This window comes from Anolis sagrei, chromosome 2 (genome assembly GCF_037176765.1).
Source record: "Anolis sagrei isolate rAnoSag1 chromosome 2, rAnoSag1.mat, whole genome shotgun sequence".
NCBI classification, from domain to species: Eukaryota; Metazoa; Chordata; class Lepidosauria; order Squamata; family Dactyloidae; genus Anolis; species Anolis sagrei.
In genome coordinates, this window is record NC_090022.1 from 84,833,145 (window position 1) to 84,846,858 (window position 13,714).

At 39.8% G+C, this 13,714-nt stretch overlaps 1 protein-coding gene across 3 annotated transcripts in view; it reads left to right on the plus strand.

Annotated features, from left to right (window-relative positions):
* Positions 1-5,920, plus strand: part of ANXA6 (annexin A6) — a 56,298-nt gene extending 50,378 nt beyond the window's left edge. For 2 of the 3 annotated variants that reach the window (XM_060765466.2, XM_060765468.2), the window contains 5 exons: positions 225-318; positions 767-862; positions 1,457-1,515; positions 4,463-4,585; positions 5,533-5,920. In XM_060765466.2, coding sequence (XP_060621449.2) covers positions 225-318; positions 767-862; positions 1,457-1,515; positions 4,463-4,585; positions 5,533-5,592 — 432 coding nt within the window. In that variant the 3' untranslated portion in view covers positions 5,593-5,920. The remainder of the gene's footprint in view (positions 1-224; positions 319-766; positions 863-1,456; positions 1,516-4,462; positions 4,586-5,532) is intronic. The other variant, XM_060765467.2, reaches the window with a different exon arrangement.
* The last annotated feature ends 7,794 nt before the right edge of the window (positions 5,921-13,714 follow it).

Consider the following 13,714-nt stretch of genomic DNA (forward strand, 5'->3'; position numbering starts at 1 on the left):
AGTGTAGCAAGGGCCTCTGTCTTCAAAGATGTTGTCTGGTTTCTAATGCAGTATTAGCTAGGAAACTGAGTGCTTTGAACAAAGTAGGTAGAGTTAGATGTATCTCTTCTCTTCATATTCAAACAGATAAGCAAAATGAATATTCTGATAGTCATATAATATCTTTTACTTTTCTTCCCTTTGGTTTTTGCCCGCAATTTTTAATTCTTTGTTGGTTTTTGCAGAAATTGTCTGATGTTTCCGGTGATGATTCAACATCCCTTGAGACACGCTTTCTGAGCATCTTGTGTTCTCAGAGTTACCCTCAACTCAGGAGAGGTAGGTAATGTGTGTGTGTGTGTGTGTGTGGGGAGGGGGGAAGCGGGGAGCAATGGCTAGGCATGAACTTATTAGCCTGATCTATTCAAGGTGTTCAAGGAGTAGGAGTAACCGATTCAGCCATCTCACTGTAAGAAAAAAAGTAATTATCTTTTAGCTCAAGAAAATCAGGTCCTCTGGTCCCTGGAATATAAAACCAGGAGTTTAATTTAATCACCTCTGCTTTTCCTTGGGAATCTTGGTGAGCTATTTATACTTCTTTTCCTGACCTTTCCATCTGGCAGCACCTAATTCCCATGCAACCTATCTGATTCAAGATTACAAAGAAGTCTGTTTTGTCCATTCCAAGGTTTGGATCCCAGTGCAACTTTGGACCCCAATATAGTTGGATCAGTTCTGCGGTCCTGGTGAAACTCTAATTTCTTACATTCTGCCTTGATCCTAACAGTCTTCCAGGAATTCGTTAAGATGACAAACCATGATGTGGCACATGCCATCAGGAAACGAATGTCTGGAGATGTAAAGGATGCCTTTTTAGCCATAGGTGAGTATCTCTTTCATGCGCATAATGATGAACATACCCAGGAGATTCTTTTCATGTGAACAGATATTTACAGGTAGATGAGTGCCTAAATCAGGCATGGGCAAACTTTGGCCCTGTTAGAAATTGTGAGAATTGAAGTCCAAACACTTGGAGGGCCAAAGTTTGCCCATGCCCAACCTGGACAGTTCGGCTGTGCAGCTGCAGTGAAGTAGTAGTTGTAATAATATACAAGGGAAAGGAAGGTGAGACAGCAATGTCTGATTCTTAAAAGGAAGGAGGAAGCTGGACAATCTTCTGCAATATGCAGTATCCACAAAATTCTCCTTCAGCACCTCATTTCAAGTACATTGATTTTATTTGTGTCAGCTTTATTTATTTACACATCCATACATCAAAATTAAAAAATACATTGGCATTAATTATTCTGACGTTTGTATCTACTAATATATCCTTAGACTGGAGGATCTTATCTAACTACTTCTTTTCAAGGGATAGGAGAGGAAGAACTGAAATGAGGCATTCTGTATATTGCTAATTCCAGGCTCTCTGGTAGTATTTTCATGCTGTACTCCTTCTTTTTTTGTTTGTTTGAAGTGATGAGTGTTAAGAACAAGCAAGCTTTCTTTGCTGAGAAGTTATACAAGTCCATGAAGGTAAGTATATATTTAAATATATATTGGCACTTTGTCAGCCCTGGAAATATTTCAGTACCTTTTACAAATAAACAAATGAACAGGGTTGTGAGTTCCCAGAAGTGGTTGTTTTCGAAAGGGCAAAAATAGTTCATTGCTCGTTGGATTTGTCTTGCCAGTGATGTCTGTCTAACATTAGAGCAGATGCGGGCAAAATGTGGGCTACATGTACATCTCAGCCCTTTCTGGCACCCTTGTATGTTCCCAGAATGATTTAAAAATAGTGATGTCAGATTGCTGACAAAGTGTGGCAGTAAGCTGCTAAATATAATTAATTTGAAAATGAACTACCGCTAAATACTGTGAATGGGATAATCAGTATCATTGGTAGATACTAGGATTTAGATGGATGAACCTAGTTTGGTTCCTTGTTTTCTTCCTCTAAAATGGATAGTATCATCCCCACATCATCTGATATATTACAATCTTCTTGCATTCCTGGGCCTTTTTGAACCTCTTCACCTGTTGCCGTCTCAGGCAGGATTTTCTTTTCCAAATAGGAAGTGAAAGAAGTATCACTTCTTCTGTGTCAGAAGCTTTGGAAAGTACAGTCAAATGGCCAATGGCATCAGCTAGAGGCTTTTGAACACATTATTGGTCATTTTTTGTGGATAATTATTTTTATCTCCAGTTTTTTGCTTTGTGGAGTTGGGAGTATGCAAGGATCATTGGGACACATAACAGCTTTGAGGATTGCATGTCACCTTGCATCAATATCAGAGTTCAAATATAGTTAAGTCAGTTTTGAATGTTGATAACTTACAATTAATATTCATTCAGATACACTGTAAATGTAAATTTAAAAATATTTAAAAGTAACTGGAGGATTTTAAAAATAGTGGTTTTTTATTTGATTGAACATGGATTTTAAACATCTCTTAAAGCTACTTTTTATTCAACATTATTTGCATATAGCTTTTTTTTTTACAGTACCTTAATGTGATAGCATTTAAACCTGCAATAAACAAGAACAAAAAGTGTGTCTAGTCTGAAAGGTAATCCCTCACTCTAGATAAACTGCCCAGCCAAGCATTAGAGAGATCCCTACATTTTGCAGCCAACTCAAACAATATGTCACTGCAGTAAAGTGGAGACAACTTAGAAGACTTGTTAGAGCAGTGGTTCTCAACCTGTGGGTCCCTGGATGTTTTAGCCTCCAACTCCCAGAAACTGGGGTTGGGATTTCTGGGAGTTGTAGGCTAAAACATCTGGGGACCCACAGGTTGAGAACCACTGTGTTAGAGCATCTTGTCTCAAATATAGGACTTGATGGCAACAATAGAGGAAGAACAAAGTGAAGCAGATGTCTGAAGAATCATGTGGGCCAAAGCACCAGGTGCCCATCCACAATTCCACTTTAACTGCCATGGTTCCATGCTATGGAATCCTGGGTTTTGTAGTTTGGTGAGGCATTAGAGGAGCCCCCTGGCTGAAAATGTGAAATGTCCCTCTTTTAACTGTTAATTCCAAGATGGCGGGAAACTTTGGCAACTAAAGTGCAATAATTGAGAAGTGCTGGTACCACTCAGTTCTGAAGAAAATGTACATTTCAGCTCTGGTGTCAGTTGAACAAAACAAGATGTAAAGCTTCCCTGTAATTATCTGCATAATACTGTTGTTCATTCATTCAGTTGTTTCCGACTCTTCGTGACCTCATGGACCAGCCCACCACCCCAGCTCCTTCAAGGTCAATCCAGTCACTTCAAGGATGCCATCCATCCATTTTGCCCTTGGTCGGCCCCTCTTCCTTTTCCCTTCCATTTTCCCCAGCATCATTGTCTTCTCTAAGCTTTCCTTTCTTCTCACGATGTGGCCAAAGTACTTCATTTTGGCCTCTACTATTCTTCCCTCTAATGAGCAGACAGGCTTTATTTCCTGAAGTATGGACTGGTTGGATCTTCTCGCAGTCCAAGGCACTCTCAGAACTTTCCTCCAGCACCACAGTTCAAAAGCATCTATCTTCCTTCACTCAGCCTTCCCTATGGTCCAGCTCTCACATCCGTAGGTGACTACGGGGAATACCATTGCTCTAGATAATATAGTTGTTTATAAATAGTAGTCAGACCCCTATTTCCACATATTCCATATCCACAGAGTTCACCATCTACAACTTGAACATATTCCAAAAAGCATAACTTGATTTTGCCATTTATTTATTTACTGTATTTTTACTCCACTCTATCTCAACCCCGAAGGGGACTCAGAGCAGCTTCAGAATTGGCAATAATTAAATGCCGCATTGAGACATAAAAACAAAATACAAAATACATTGTGCATTAAAATCATAAACAGTAATATATAAATACATTTAAATGAGCATTTTAAAACATTTTATACAAGGGACCTCATTTTACTATGTCATTGCATATAATGTGATGTAAGCATCCATGGATTTTGGATTCCATAGGACAGTGGTTCCCAACCTTTTTTTGACCAGGGACCACTATGACCAGGGGCCATTTGAACATTAGTACCAAAAAGGTTACGAATCATTTTTTATTCAATTTTAGAATTGGTTGGGGTGCTGATTCAGAAAATTGCATTGGATAGACCTGATACAGAACACATGCCATGGTCAGTGACAGGGAAGGAGCTGCAAGCAGCGCAAAAGGAGAGGAAGTAAATAAAATAAAATAGTGAGGAAGGAGACTCGCAGACCAGATTTTTGTCCTCGTGGCCCACTGCTGGTCCGCGGCCCACAGGTTAAGAACCACTGCCCTAGGGGGTCTGGAACCAAAGCTCAGTGGGATACCAAAGGCCCACTGGGCCCTCCTCTGAGTGATGGTGCTTGTTTCCATCTCTTCAAAATATTTTGCTAATAGCAATGTGAGGGGAAATCCCACCCCTTCCTGCCCAACTCCCACTCTGTCTCTCTGTGTTTCTCTGATTGCTTTATCAATTTCACAAGGGTGCTGGCACAGATGACCGAACTCTCATCCGGATCATTGTCTCAAGAAGTGAGATTGACCTCCTCAACATCCGCCGTGAATTTTGGGATCTTTATGACAAATCACTGTACCACATGATTGAGGTAACCATGACTTCCACCAGATTTTTGTTCAAAAATCTGCACTGGGCTGCAACATTTGCTTGTTGGTTAGCTGTTTTTCTAGCAGTGAGAGCTCTGTTCAGACATAGATAAATAAGATCTATGTGTAGTTATAGCAGAACTGGGAAAATATTCCTTTTTTACTGTTGAGTTCTTGAATCTTTTCACCATCATGCCACTGGTTATACTGGCTGGGGGATTTGAGGAGTTGAAGTAAAATAAAAACCCAAAGAAATGCTGAAATAAATAATAGTAAAGGTGCTTCACACATTGTGATTTCCCCCATGGAAATTCTTGTTGATTTTCCTATGATAGATAAATGCATACTGTAATACTGCATGTATTTAACCAGCTGATATGAGTAATGGCTAGATCTACTTGCACACTTAAATATTATCCAGATCATTTTTTTTCCAGACTGAGCTAAATTTTGCAGCACTCCTTAATCAGGCCTGTGTGTGAAAACATTGGCTGCGGTCAGAGTAGCTTATTAGAAACCAAAGTTAAGGAGATATAATTAAAAACCGTGTCTCTCGTTACAAGTATATCTTGTTCAATGCTAATTTCATTTGTCATGGTTTTCTCCCAAGGAATGATTTTAATTTCACTTCGAATTATAAAATTTCTCTGTTAGTTCTCTGAGGGAATGACCTAAGGTGCCCTGATTCATGGTAATATCCATTAAGGCAATTTGCAATTGTACAGTAGTTCAAACTGTAGGCCTCCAGACCTACAGCTAGAATCATAGAACTTGGGGTCGGGAGGGGCTCTGAGAATTATTGAGTTCAGCCCCAGCTCAGACAACTCTCAAAAACACATGCTGAGACTTCAGTAGCAACCATGTTGCATGCTTGCCTTTACACTTAAGATTGATCAATTGAAGCCATTCCCCAGTTTATGTTTTCTTGCTGTTATGCTCCTCTTTCCAGAAGGACACATCAGGAGATTACCGCAAAGCATTGTTGGCCATTTGTGGTGGAGAAGAGTAAGAAACTGTTGACTGCAGTAGAAGCTCACCATCTCGTCTGAGCCGTTGTCACTCACATTTGTGCAGCCTTGGTGCCACTGTTGCTTTTAGAAGCTTTGAGGGGTATTTTGGATCCCAGTAAGGGGATTCAGTTTGTGTTTGGGGGGAAATGTATCACACAGAATAGCTAAACATTGCAAGCGGCAAAGACCACAGAAGTTGCTCAGTTTGATCGGTGTGGGAATTGTCTCTTTGTATGACACTGCCTTGTGCGCACATTTCCAATGACGAAATACTGTTATGGGTATTTTAAACCAAAGAAATAAAATATTAAATGTTGCCACCCATGAGATATTTCCACTTTGTGTTATATGTGTGAGAGAGACAATCACATGAAAATAAAAGGATCTAATCTTAAATATAAAGTCATTGAATCATAGAGTTGGAAGAAGACACATGGGCCATCAAGTCGAACCTGCTTCCTCAGTGCCAAGTCTTCTGGTAAAACACACTATAGCCTCTTTTTGAAGACATCCAGAGAAGACTCCACCACATCTCAAGACAGTTAATTCCATGACTTGAACCATTTTTACTGTCACGAAGTTCCTTTTAATGTTAAATTGAAACCCACTGTCCTGTAACTTCAAGCCATTAGATCTGGTCCTACCCTCTGGGGCAGCAGAGAACAGGTCTACCCACCCCACTCTGTGACAGCCCATTATGTATTTAGTGTGCCTCTTATTTAAAGCACTCACACCCTTTTGCCATGCAGCTGTCCACAATGTAACCTACTGCTGAGCCTGTCCCAACGGTAAATAAGAGATGGGTAGAAACTTGTTTTCTTGCACTGAACATCAGAAAAACCTGAAATCATGTCCACCCTTTCCTACTTTAGAGAATCTCCCAAGCTCAGCGTGATGGGGCAAGATTTGGATCTCAGCACCCCAGATATTTTGGAAAAATAGGCCCTCATCTTTCTTTCTGCACTGAGCTTGCAAGAGACCCAAATTAGTGAGAACATCTCTGTAGCCTTGTGGTCCTCTGAATCTCACCACAAAAAAGCAGATTTTCCCATCTGCTTTTTTGTATCCTCCCTTTAAGAGGGAGCCAAAACAAATAGTGACCATAAACAACATTTGGTTATCAAATTGATGAAATCTTCACTCCCATGGAGCGTACTGTCTCATTTCAAATGTGTCTGTTTGCCCACCAGCATGGCTTCCCTTCTAGCCCTAGCCCACTGGCATTCAGATACTACATGCACAGTGGCTTGCACAAAGCTTATTTTAAAAATGGGTACAAATCATGGGTAACTAATAGCATACAGATATGGTTCCTTGCATGTGAAAATCCAGTTTGAACCTCTGGTCGCATTGAAGCTCCTTTCTATTCTTGTTGGTTTATCAGCAATGTAAATTACTTGAATTAGAAGTTCCCCAAATGGAAGCCCAAAGAGGAGGAATGGCTCAGAGGTTGACATGCAATAGCTGTACAGCCACATAATTCTTAACACCTAAAATAGCTTCACTAAGACTGATACAAATTCACTTTCTTATCCCACACTCTGCAGGATATGGATTCTCCTATACTATTCTATCCCATTGTTACTAATCTTTCTCATCAGCTGATTTGAACCTGCCTTCCTACAGTGTGAGGAGAAAAGTGGAATGTTTTGTGCATCATAAATATTTTTATTCATTTACTTTATTTCTATTCCGTCTTTCTCTCATATAGGGACTGAAGGTGGCTAACAGCAACATGACAGTTCAACACCACTTTAACTATCATGGCTGAATGCTATGGAATCATGGAAGTTGTGGTTTGACAAGGGCCCCATCTATACTGCCATATAATTCAGTTTCTGATCCCAGATTATCTGCTTTGAAATGGATTATATGGCAGTGTAGACTCATACAATCCAGTTCAAAGTAGATAATCTGGGATCAGATACTGGATTATATGGCAGTGTAGATCCAGCCAGGAGCGTGATCCTTGTCTTCCAAATAGTGCTGGTGCCTCACCAAACTACAATTCTCATGACTCCATGGCATTAAGACATGGCAGTTAAAAAGGTGACAAAACTGCATGTATTCCACAGTTTAGGTGCCCCTCACAGCTCAATTGCCTTGTGTTCACTTTGAGGCTGGTAAAAAAATTAGATCCCATATTGCAGTGGTTCTCAACCTGTGGATCCCCAGGGGTTTTGGGCTACAACTCCCAGAAGTCCCAGCCAGTTTACCAGCTGTTAGGATTTCTGGAAATTGAAGGCCAAAACATCTGGGGATCCACAGGTTGAGAACCACTGCCATACTGGGAGAAAGGTATAAATAAATAAATATACTGAAATGTTTTCAGTGCTAAAGCTGAAATGTGAACATTTTATTTTATATTTTAACAAGCTCCATTCAGAAGGGGATTGTTTTCCTCTGCAGCTGAGAGAGTGTGACTTACCCAAGGTTACCCAATAGGTTTCCATGACTGATCAGGGATTTGAACCCTGGTCTGCTGAAGTCCTAGTCCAACACCATGTAACACACATGCATATTTTTGTGCCAAACTACACAAGATGATGGTTGATGCATATTTCTGAGGGGTGAAAAGCATGTGTAAGAAAGACACTGAATTTTTAATTCAACAAGGAGTATCATCTTGTGGTTTGCAAGAATTGATGGGACATTAGCACCTAACAACCATCATCACTAGATTTGCTGATGGGAGGTGCAGTCCAGGAACATTTCTACTTGGTCTGACTGATATAAATGACTACGATATACTGTTGTAATATATGATCACAGAAGCCAGATTGCTCTACACACCAAAATGGAAGAATTCAGCAGCACCAACAACAGATGATTGGATGATAAAAATTATGGATTTGGCTAAGATGGACAAATTAACCTGTGGTTAATAAAATAAGAGAAGACTGGAAACATTTTGTTCACTTTTTGCACGAGGAATAGAAGGACTCTCCGATTTTGAGCTTTGAAGAATGATTGGGATGGGGTGAGAAAGAAGTCGAGATTGGGAGGGCTAGAAGGGTGATGTTTATATTGTTTTCTTTTGGTCAGGGGAGAATAAATCGGAGGTCATCTACTTTTTATTCTTTTTGTTTTCTTTTTTTCTTGGCATTTTTGTATTCTACACTATATTTCTTTTCTTGATTGGTTTTTAAATTTTTTAATGTAACTTAATTTTTTTAAATAAGGCTAAAAAAATAAAAATGAAAGGCCATAGCAATCCATGCCAAAGAAAAATGTGTTGGTTGAACAAGAATACTTTAAAAGAATATTTAAAATGAGAATATATGAAACAAAAAGAAAAATATATTAATTTTATTTGATAGCAAGGAATTGGATCCCTTCTAGCGATGCTATCTTTTTTTTTTTAGTCCTTCCATTCCTTTTCCTTAGTTTACGCCATTGCCTTTGCTAAAAGCTGTATTGTCTCAAAAAAGCGCAACAACAAAGACTGTCTTAATGTTTTGGACAGTTGAGTAAAAGGAAATAAATAATGAATTATATTCGAAATGACATAAGCAATTAAAGGACTAGTCACAAGGAAAACAATACCTTAAATTGTCCTTACAGGAAAGTCACATTTGCTAAAGATGACAGATCCATAGCCACATACAGCTGCTTTGCATGATTTTGTCACAACTTGAGTATCCCAGAGAATCTTCCAGGAAAAGCAAAATTGTGTTTCACAAGTTGCAACATTTTTTATTCTTTAAAAAGCTGCATTATGCATATTTTGGCCAGATGTCGGGAATGCAGCCTGAGTCAGCTGGTGACCATATTTCATATCTCCTTTGGTCTCTGGGAGGATTTTTGTTTGCAGATTTCAACAGTGGTTCTCAAAATTTGCTCTTCCAGATGCCTTGGGTTTCTATGCAATTTGACAACATCTGGAATTTATTTATTTATTTATTTATTTGCGGTATTTGTATACCGCCCTTCTCAACCCTGAAGGGGACTCAGGGTGGTTCACAGCTACTTTGAACTTGAACTCCCAGAAAACTAGTAGTCAGAGGACTGCACCTCCCACAATCCCTATCAGCTGAACTATAGTTCTTAATGCCTCAAACTAAATCTGAAATACAGTGTGGAGTTCTTAAACTGTCTGCCATCGCCTCCCGAGAGCTGTGAAATTGCTCCCAAGCTCTTAAGATTCCTTCCCCAACTAGAATAAATGGAAATGTGCAAAGGTAGCTCTTACAGATGCTTCACTCTAGCACGCTATGTTAACTAGAACTAGCAATTAGATGTAGTGCGAGGAATGGGAAATGGCATTTATTATTTTCTAATTAGTAGTGCCAGGTTCTCAACCTCTGGGTCCCCAGGTGCCCCGGCCCCAACTCCAAGAAATCCCAACAGCTGGTAAATTGGCTGGGATTTCTGGGAGCTGCAGGCCAAAACACCAAGGGACCCACAGGTCAAGAACATAGGAATAAGCAGAGAAAGGGGCTATTAGAGAATCACTTGGTTATTCCCATTACCTGAGGAGGAGCCTAGCAAATATTTTTTGTGTCCGGATATAGGGGACATAGCCAGTCCATTCCCCAATCCTTTCCAAGGGGAGATGGAATAGCCAGGGAAGGGAATCAGAAGTGTCTGGCTACACCCCAAGCTGCAGGCTAATGGCATTACCCGCTGAAAACCCTAGCAAATCTCAATGAGGATATCTTTGCTGTGCGTCTTGCTACAAGGCCATAGCCAATCTATTCTCCAATCTTCTCTGGGGCAAGGGATATTAGGGAAGCACCTTGCTATGTACTAAGCTGCAAACCAATGGCATTATCTGCTGAGGACCCTAGCAAATCTCAATTAGGATTTGCACCTGGCTACAGGGACATATTTTTATTTATTTATTTGTTTATTTATTTATTTGACTTGTATACTGCCACTTCCAATTTGGCTCGGAGCCAGGTGCATACAATCTATCCCTTAGAGATACCAGAGTGAAAACTGGAGAGGGCTTCTTTAATGGCTGTGCACAAGAGGGAATCAGCAGATGTCATCTGTCATGCAACCAGATATGTGAAACCACTGCTGAACTTCCCTCTTTTTCACAACCATTAAAGGTACAGAGGATCTTCCTAATTTTCACTGATCCACTTACTGTCCCTGCACTACAGGGAGGCAATTACTGTACATTCTCTGCATCCACAGATAATATCATCCTGAACTTACTTTGGACAATAGTAAGCCCTATTGAAATGAATTACTTCCATGGGAAGTTATCATATAGCCCTGGTGGACTCAGAAAATCATCTCTTGGAATTTGGCAGCAGGACTCTATGTAACTTAGAAAAATCCTGGAGAGGACATATTTTGGCAGATGAGGGTAGATGAAACCATGGATACCATTTCATGAGTACAGGGCTGCAATGTATTTATTTTAGTTAGATTCCTTCAGGAATGTCTCAGATTGGTCACCGTGACTGGGCGGTATCCCAAACCCTGAGACTCACATTTATGGCCATGCACGTTACATTACGGACTCTTCAAATAGAGCTGTCCAGTTGAAATCTAGTTTAAATATCACATTAACACCAGAAACCATAAGATGCAGAGATTGCTCAGCAATACCTGGAGAATAGACTCAAATACATGGATTCCTGCTCCTTTCTTCTCTCTTTGAGATGGAGAACTCAGGGCAATTTTTGAACTTGTTTAAAAATATGGCAAGAGCTCTTGTGTAATATGCATTGTCTTGAGATTTCATTAGAATAGGTCATTTGTTTCTCAGCTATGCTGGGGGCAAAAAGTTTCAGTTGTCACTGTGGCATCTTATCTGAGAAGAGTTCATAACCTGCCTCCAGGGTATTACCATGAACTTGTTCACCCTGGCCTAGGCATTCCAAGCAATCAATTTAATTGCTAAACCCAGAAGCCTCTGACCTTCATGGCTCCATGAAGACAAACCTGGGAGGAACCAACTGCCACTTCATGGGGCAAACAGCGCAGGTAGCTATGTTAGTCTGTTACCACAAAAATAATAACTCTCATCACTTCCTTATAGAGCTGGGGGCATCTAGAAAAATCAAGGATGGATTTATCAATTTGGAGTCTCCAAACATTGTTTGACATTGTAGCTTTCCATTGCCTTTCCCAGCAATTGCTATCAAAAGTGATACTACTGGAGATAACACTGCATCTTCCATAACTGTTCCAATTTTCCCATCCCAGGAGTGAACCAAAACAGTTGTACTGAATTAAAAACAAACAAACAAAACACAAAATTTGCAGACTTGGTATTCTTTTGGTAATATCTCAGCAACTTTCTATCAATATGTGCTTCCCCCATTCTTCCTTAGTGGACTTCTTAACCTTCCTTTTCCAGGTGCCTCTTTTTTCATTCCCTTGGGACACTAGGTTTGGATCATTTTGCAGAAGATTCTCTTATGCAGGGCCTGCCTGTTCAGCCGCACTCAGCTTAACCTGAGCCCAAGATTTGCATAGAATTCAGAGAGCTCAGTACGTTGGAAATCCCCTTCTCTGACCAAAGCTTCCTTCCTGGGCTCCGAGAAGGCGTCATCGTTCTGTTTTTGTGAGATCAGAGCAGATGAACAGAGCAGACGCAAAGGGTAAACAAACCATGTCAACACTCCTTTCTTGTTGTGGCAGAGACCACCACATACAACACCGCACTTCGCTTTTTGCACCCAATTTTGTGCAAAAGCTTATCTCCTTGACTTGTGGGCTTATTTTCAGTTCTGTCTAAAGCCAAACTTGCCTCATAAAAAGGACACAAGAGAAAACAACTAAACAAGACTGGTGCATCATCACCCCACACCATGGCAGGAATGACAACAATGTATGACGGTCATATTTGTACCTTCTCTTGATTGTGAATTTACTATTGGTGGCTATATTGAAAATATTGGGAATATTAATGCATTGCATGCTTTAGAAATATGACTGATCCTATGCAGAGTATTTAAAATTGCTTTTTTGGATGACAGCTCACAGGAAAAAGAACTTTTTTTAGTCTATGATCCTATGCAGACCTTTCCACCCAAGCCGATTGAAATCAATGGATGCAATGACTTTTGCACAGCATTTGGGTGCAAAAGTCCCATTGTGTGCACAAATACATGAGCCCATTGAATTAAACCTTATCAGATAACTATGCTTAGGATCAGACTACAGAGCTGTAATTAAGCGTTCACACTAATGATGCAATCCTATATAAGTCTATTCAGAAATCTGTTTTATTGAGTTTGAATAGGCTTGCTCTCTGATGAGTGAGTATAGGATTGCAGTCTAAATCCTTTTAAAGTAAGTATAGGAATTACCTAAAGGAGACCATTAACAGGCTTATAATGCCTCTGTCCTGCCGCTTCATCATAGGACACTTCCAGCACAGTTCATGGATGGAGCCCCAACGGAAGTAGCTGTGTGTTATCTGGTAGGATTCGGCAGACTCCATCCAGTAATTGTACTTGAAGCATCCTAAAACAGGTAGGAAAGCCCATGGAATGAAGCTGTAGAAGTATTTTCATATTATGCAATTATAGAACAATGATTCCACTCTGATAGTCATATCAACATCCTATGGTATATTGCAATTTTCACTTTGGTGACATAATTAGAACCCTCTGGCTGAGAACTGCAAATCCCAGAATTCCATAGAATATTACCATGGTGGTTTAAATGGATCATAATGATATTTTTGTGCACTGTAAAAGATCTATAAGACTTTTCAGTGTGACTATGTCTTTTTTTCGTAGTTTCCTCCTTGCAAGATAATGTCTTTCAATGTCCTGGGGGCAGAAGCACTCGTGATTAATATTGTCTTAATTGCCTCTTAGCTGCTATGGAAAAAAATGCTTGATTTTTGAAAAATTAACTGGGAATGTAATCTGCAAAAGCAGCTTCCAGTCATGAGGATGCTCTCCATGACACAGTCACTAATAAGGATGTGTGGAAATTCTTTGATCAGGGACAACTATATATCAAAGAGTTTTCAAATAATATCTTATAACAATTTATGCAGTACTATTTTTGGCTGCTTCACCTATGGTTATAGTAGCATTCAAGTAGATCCTTAGTCCTCTCTCATAACACAGGCCTGTGGTGATTTTTCTTCCAATATTGTAGCTATTTTGTAATGCATTTTTGGTGGTTAAATTAAAAAACGCA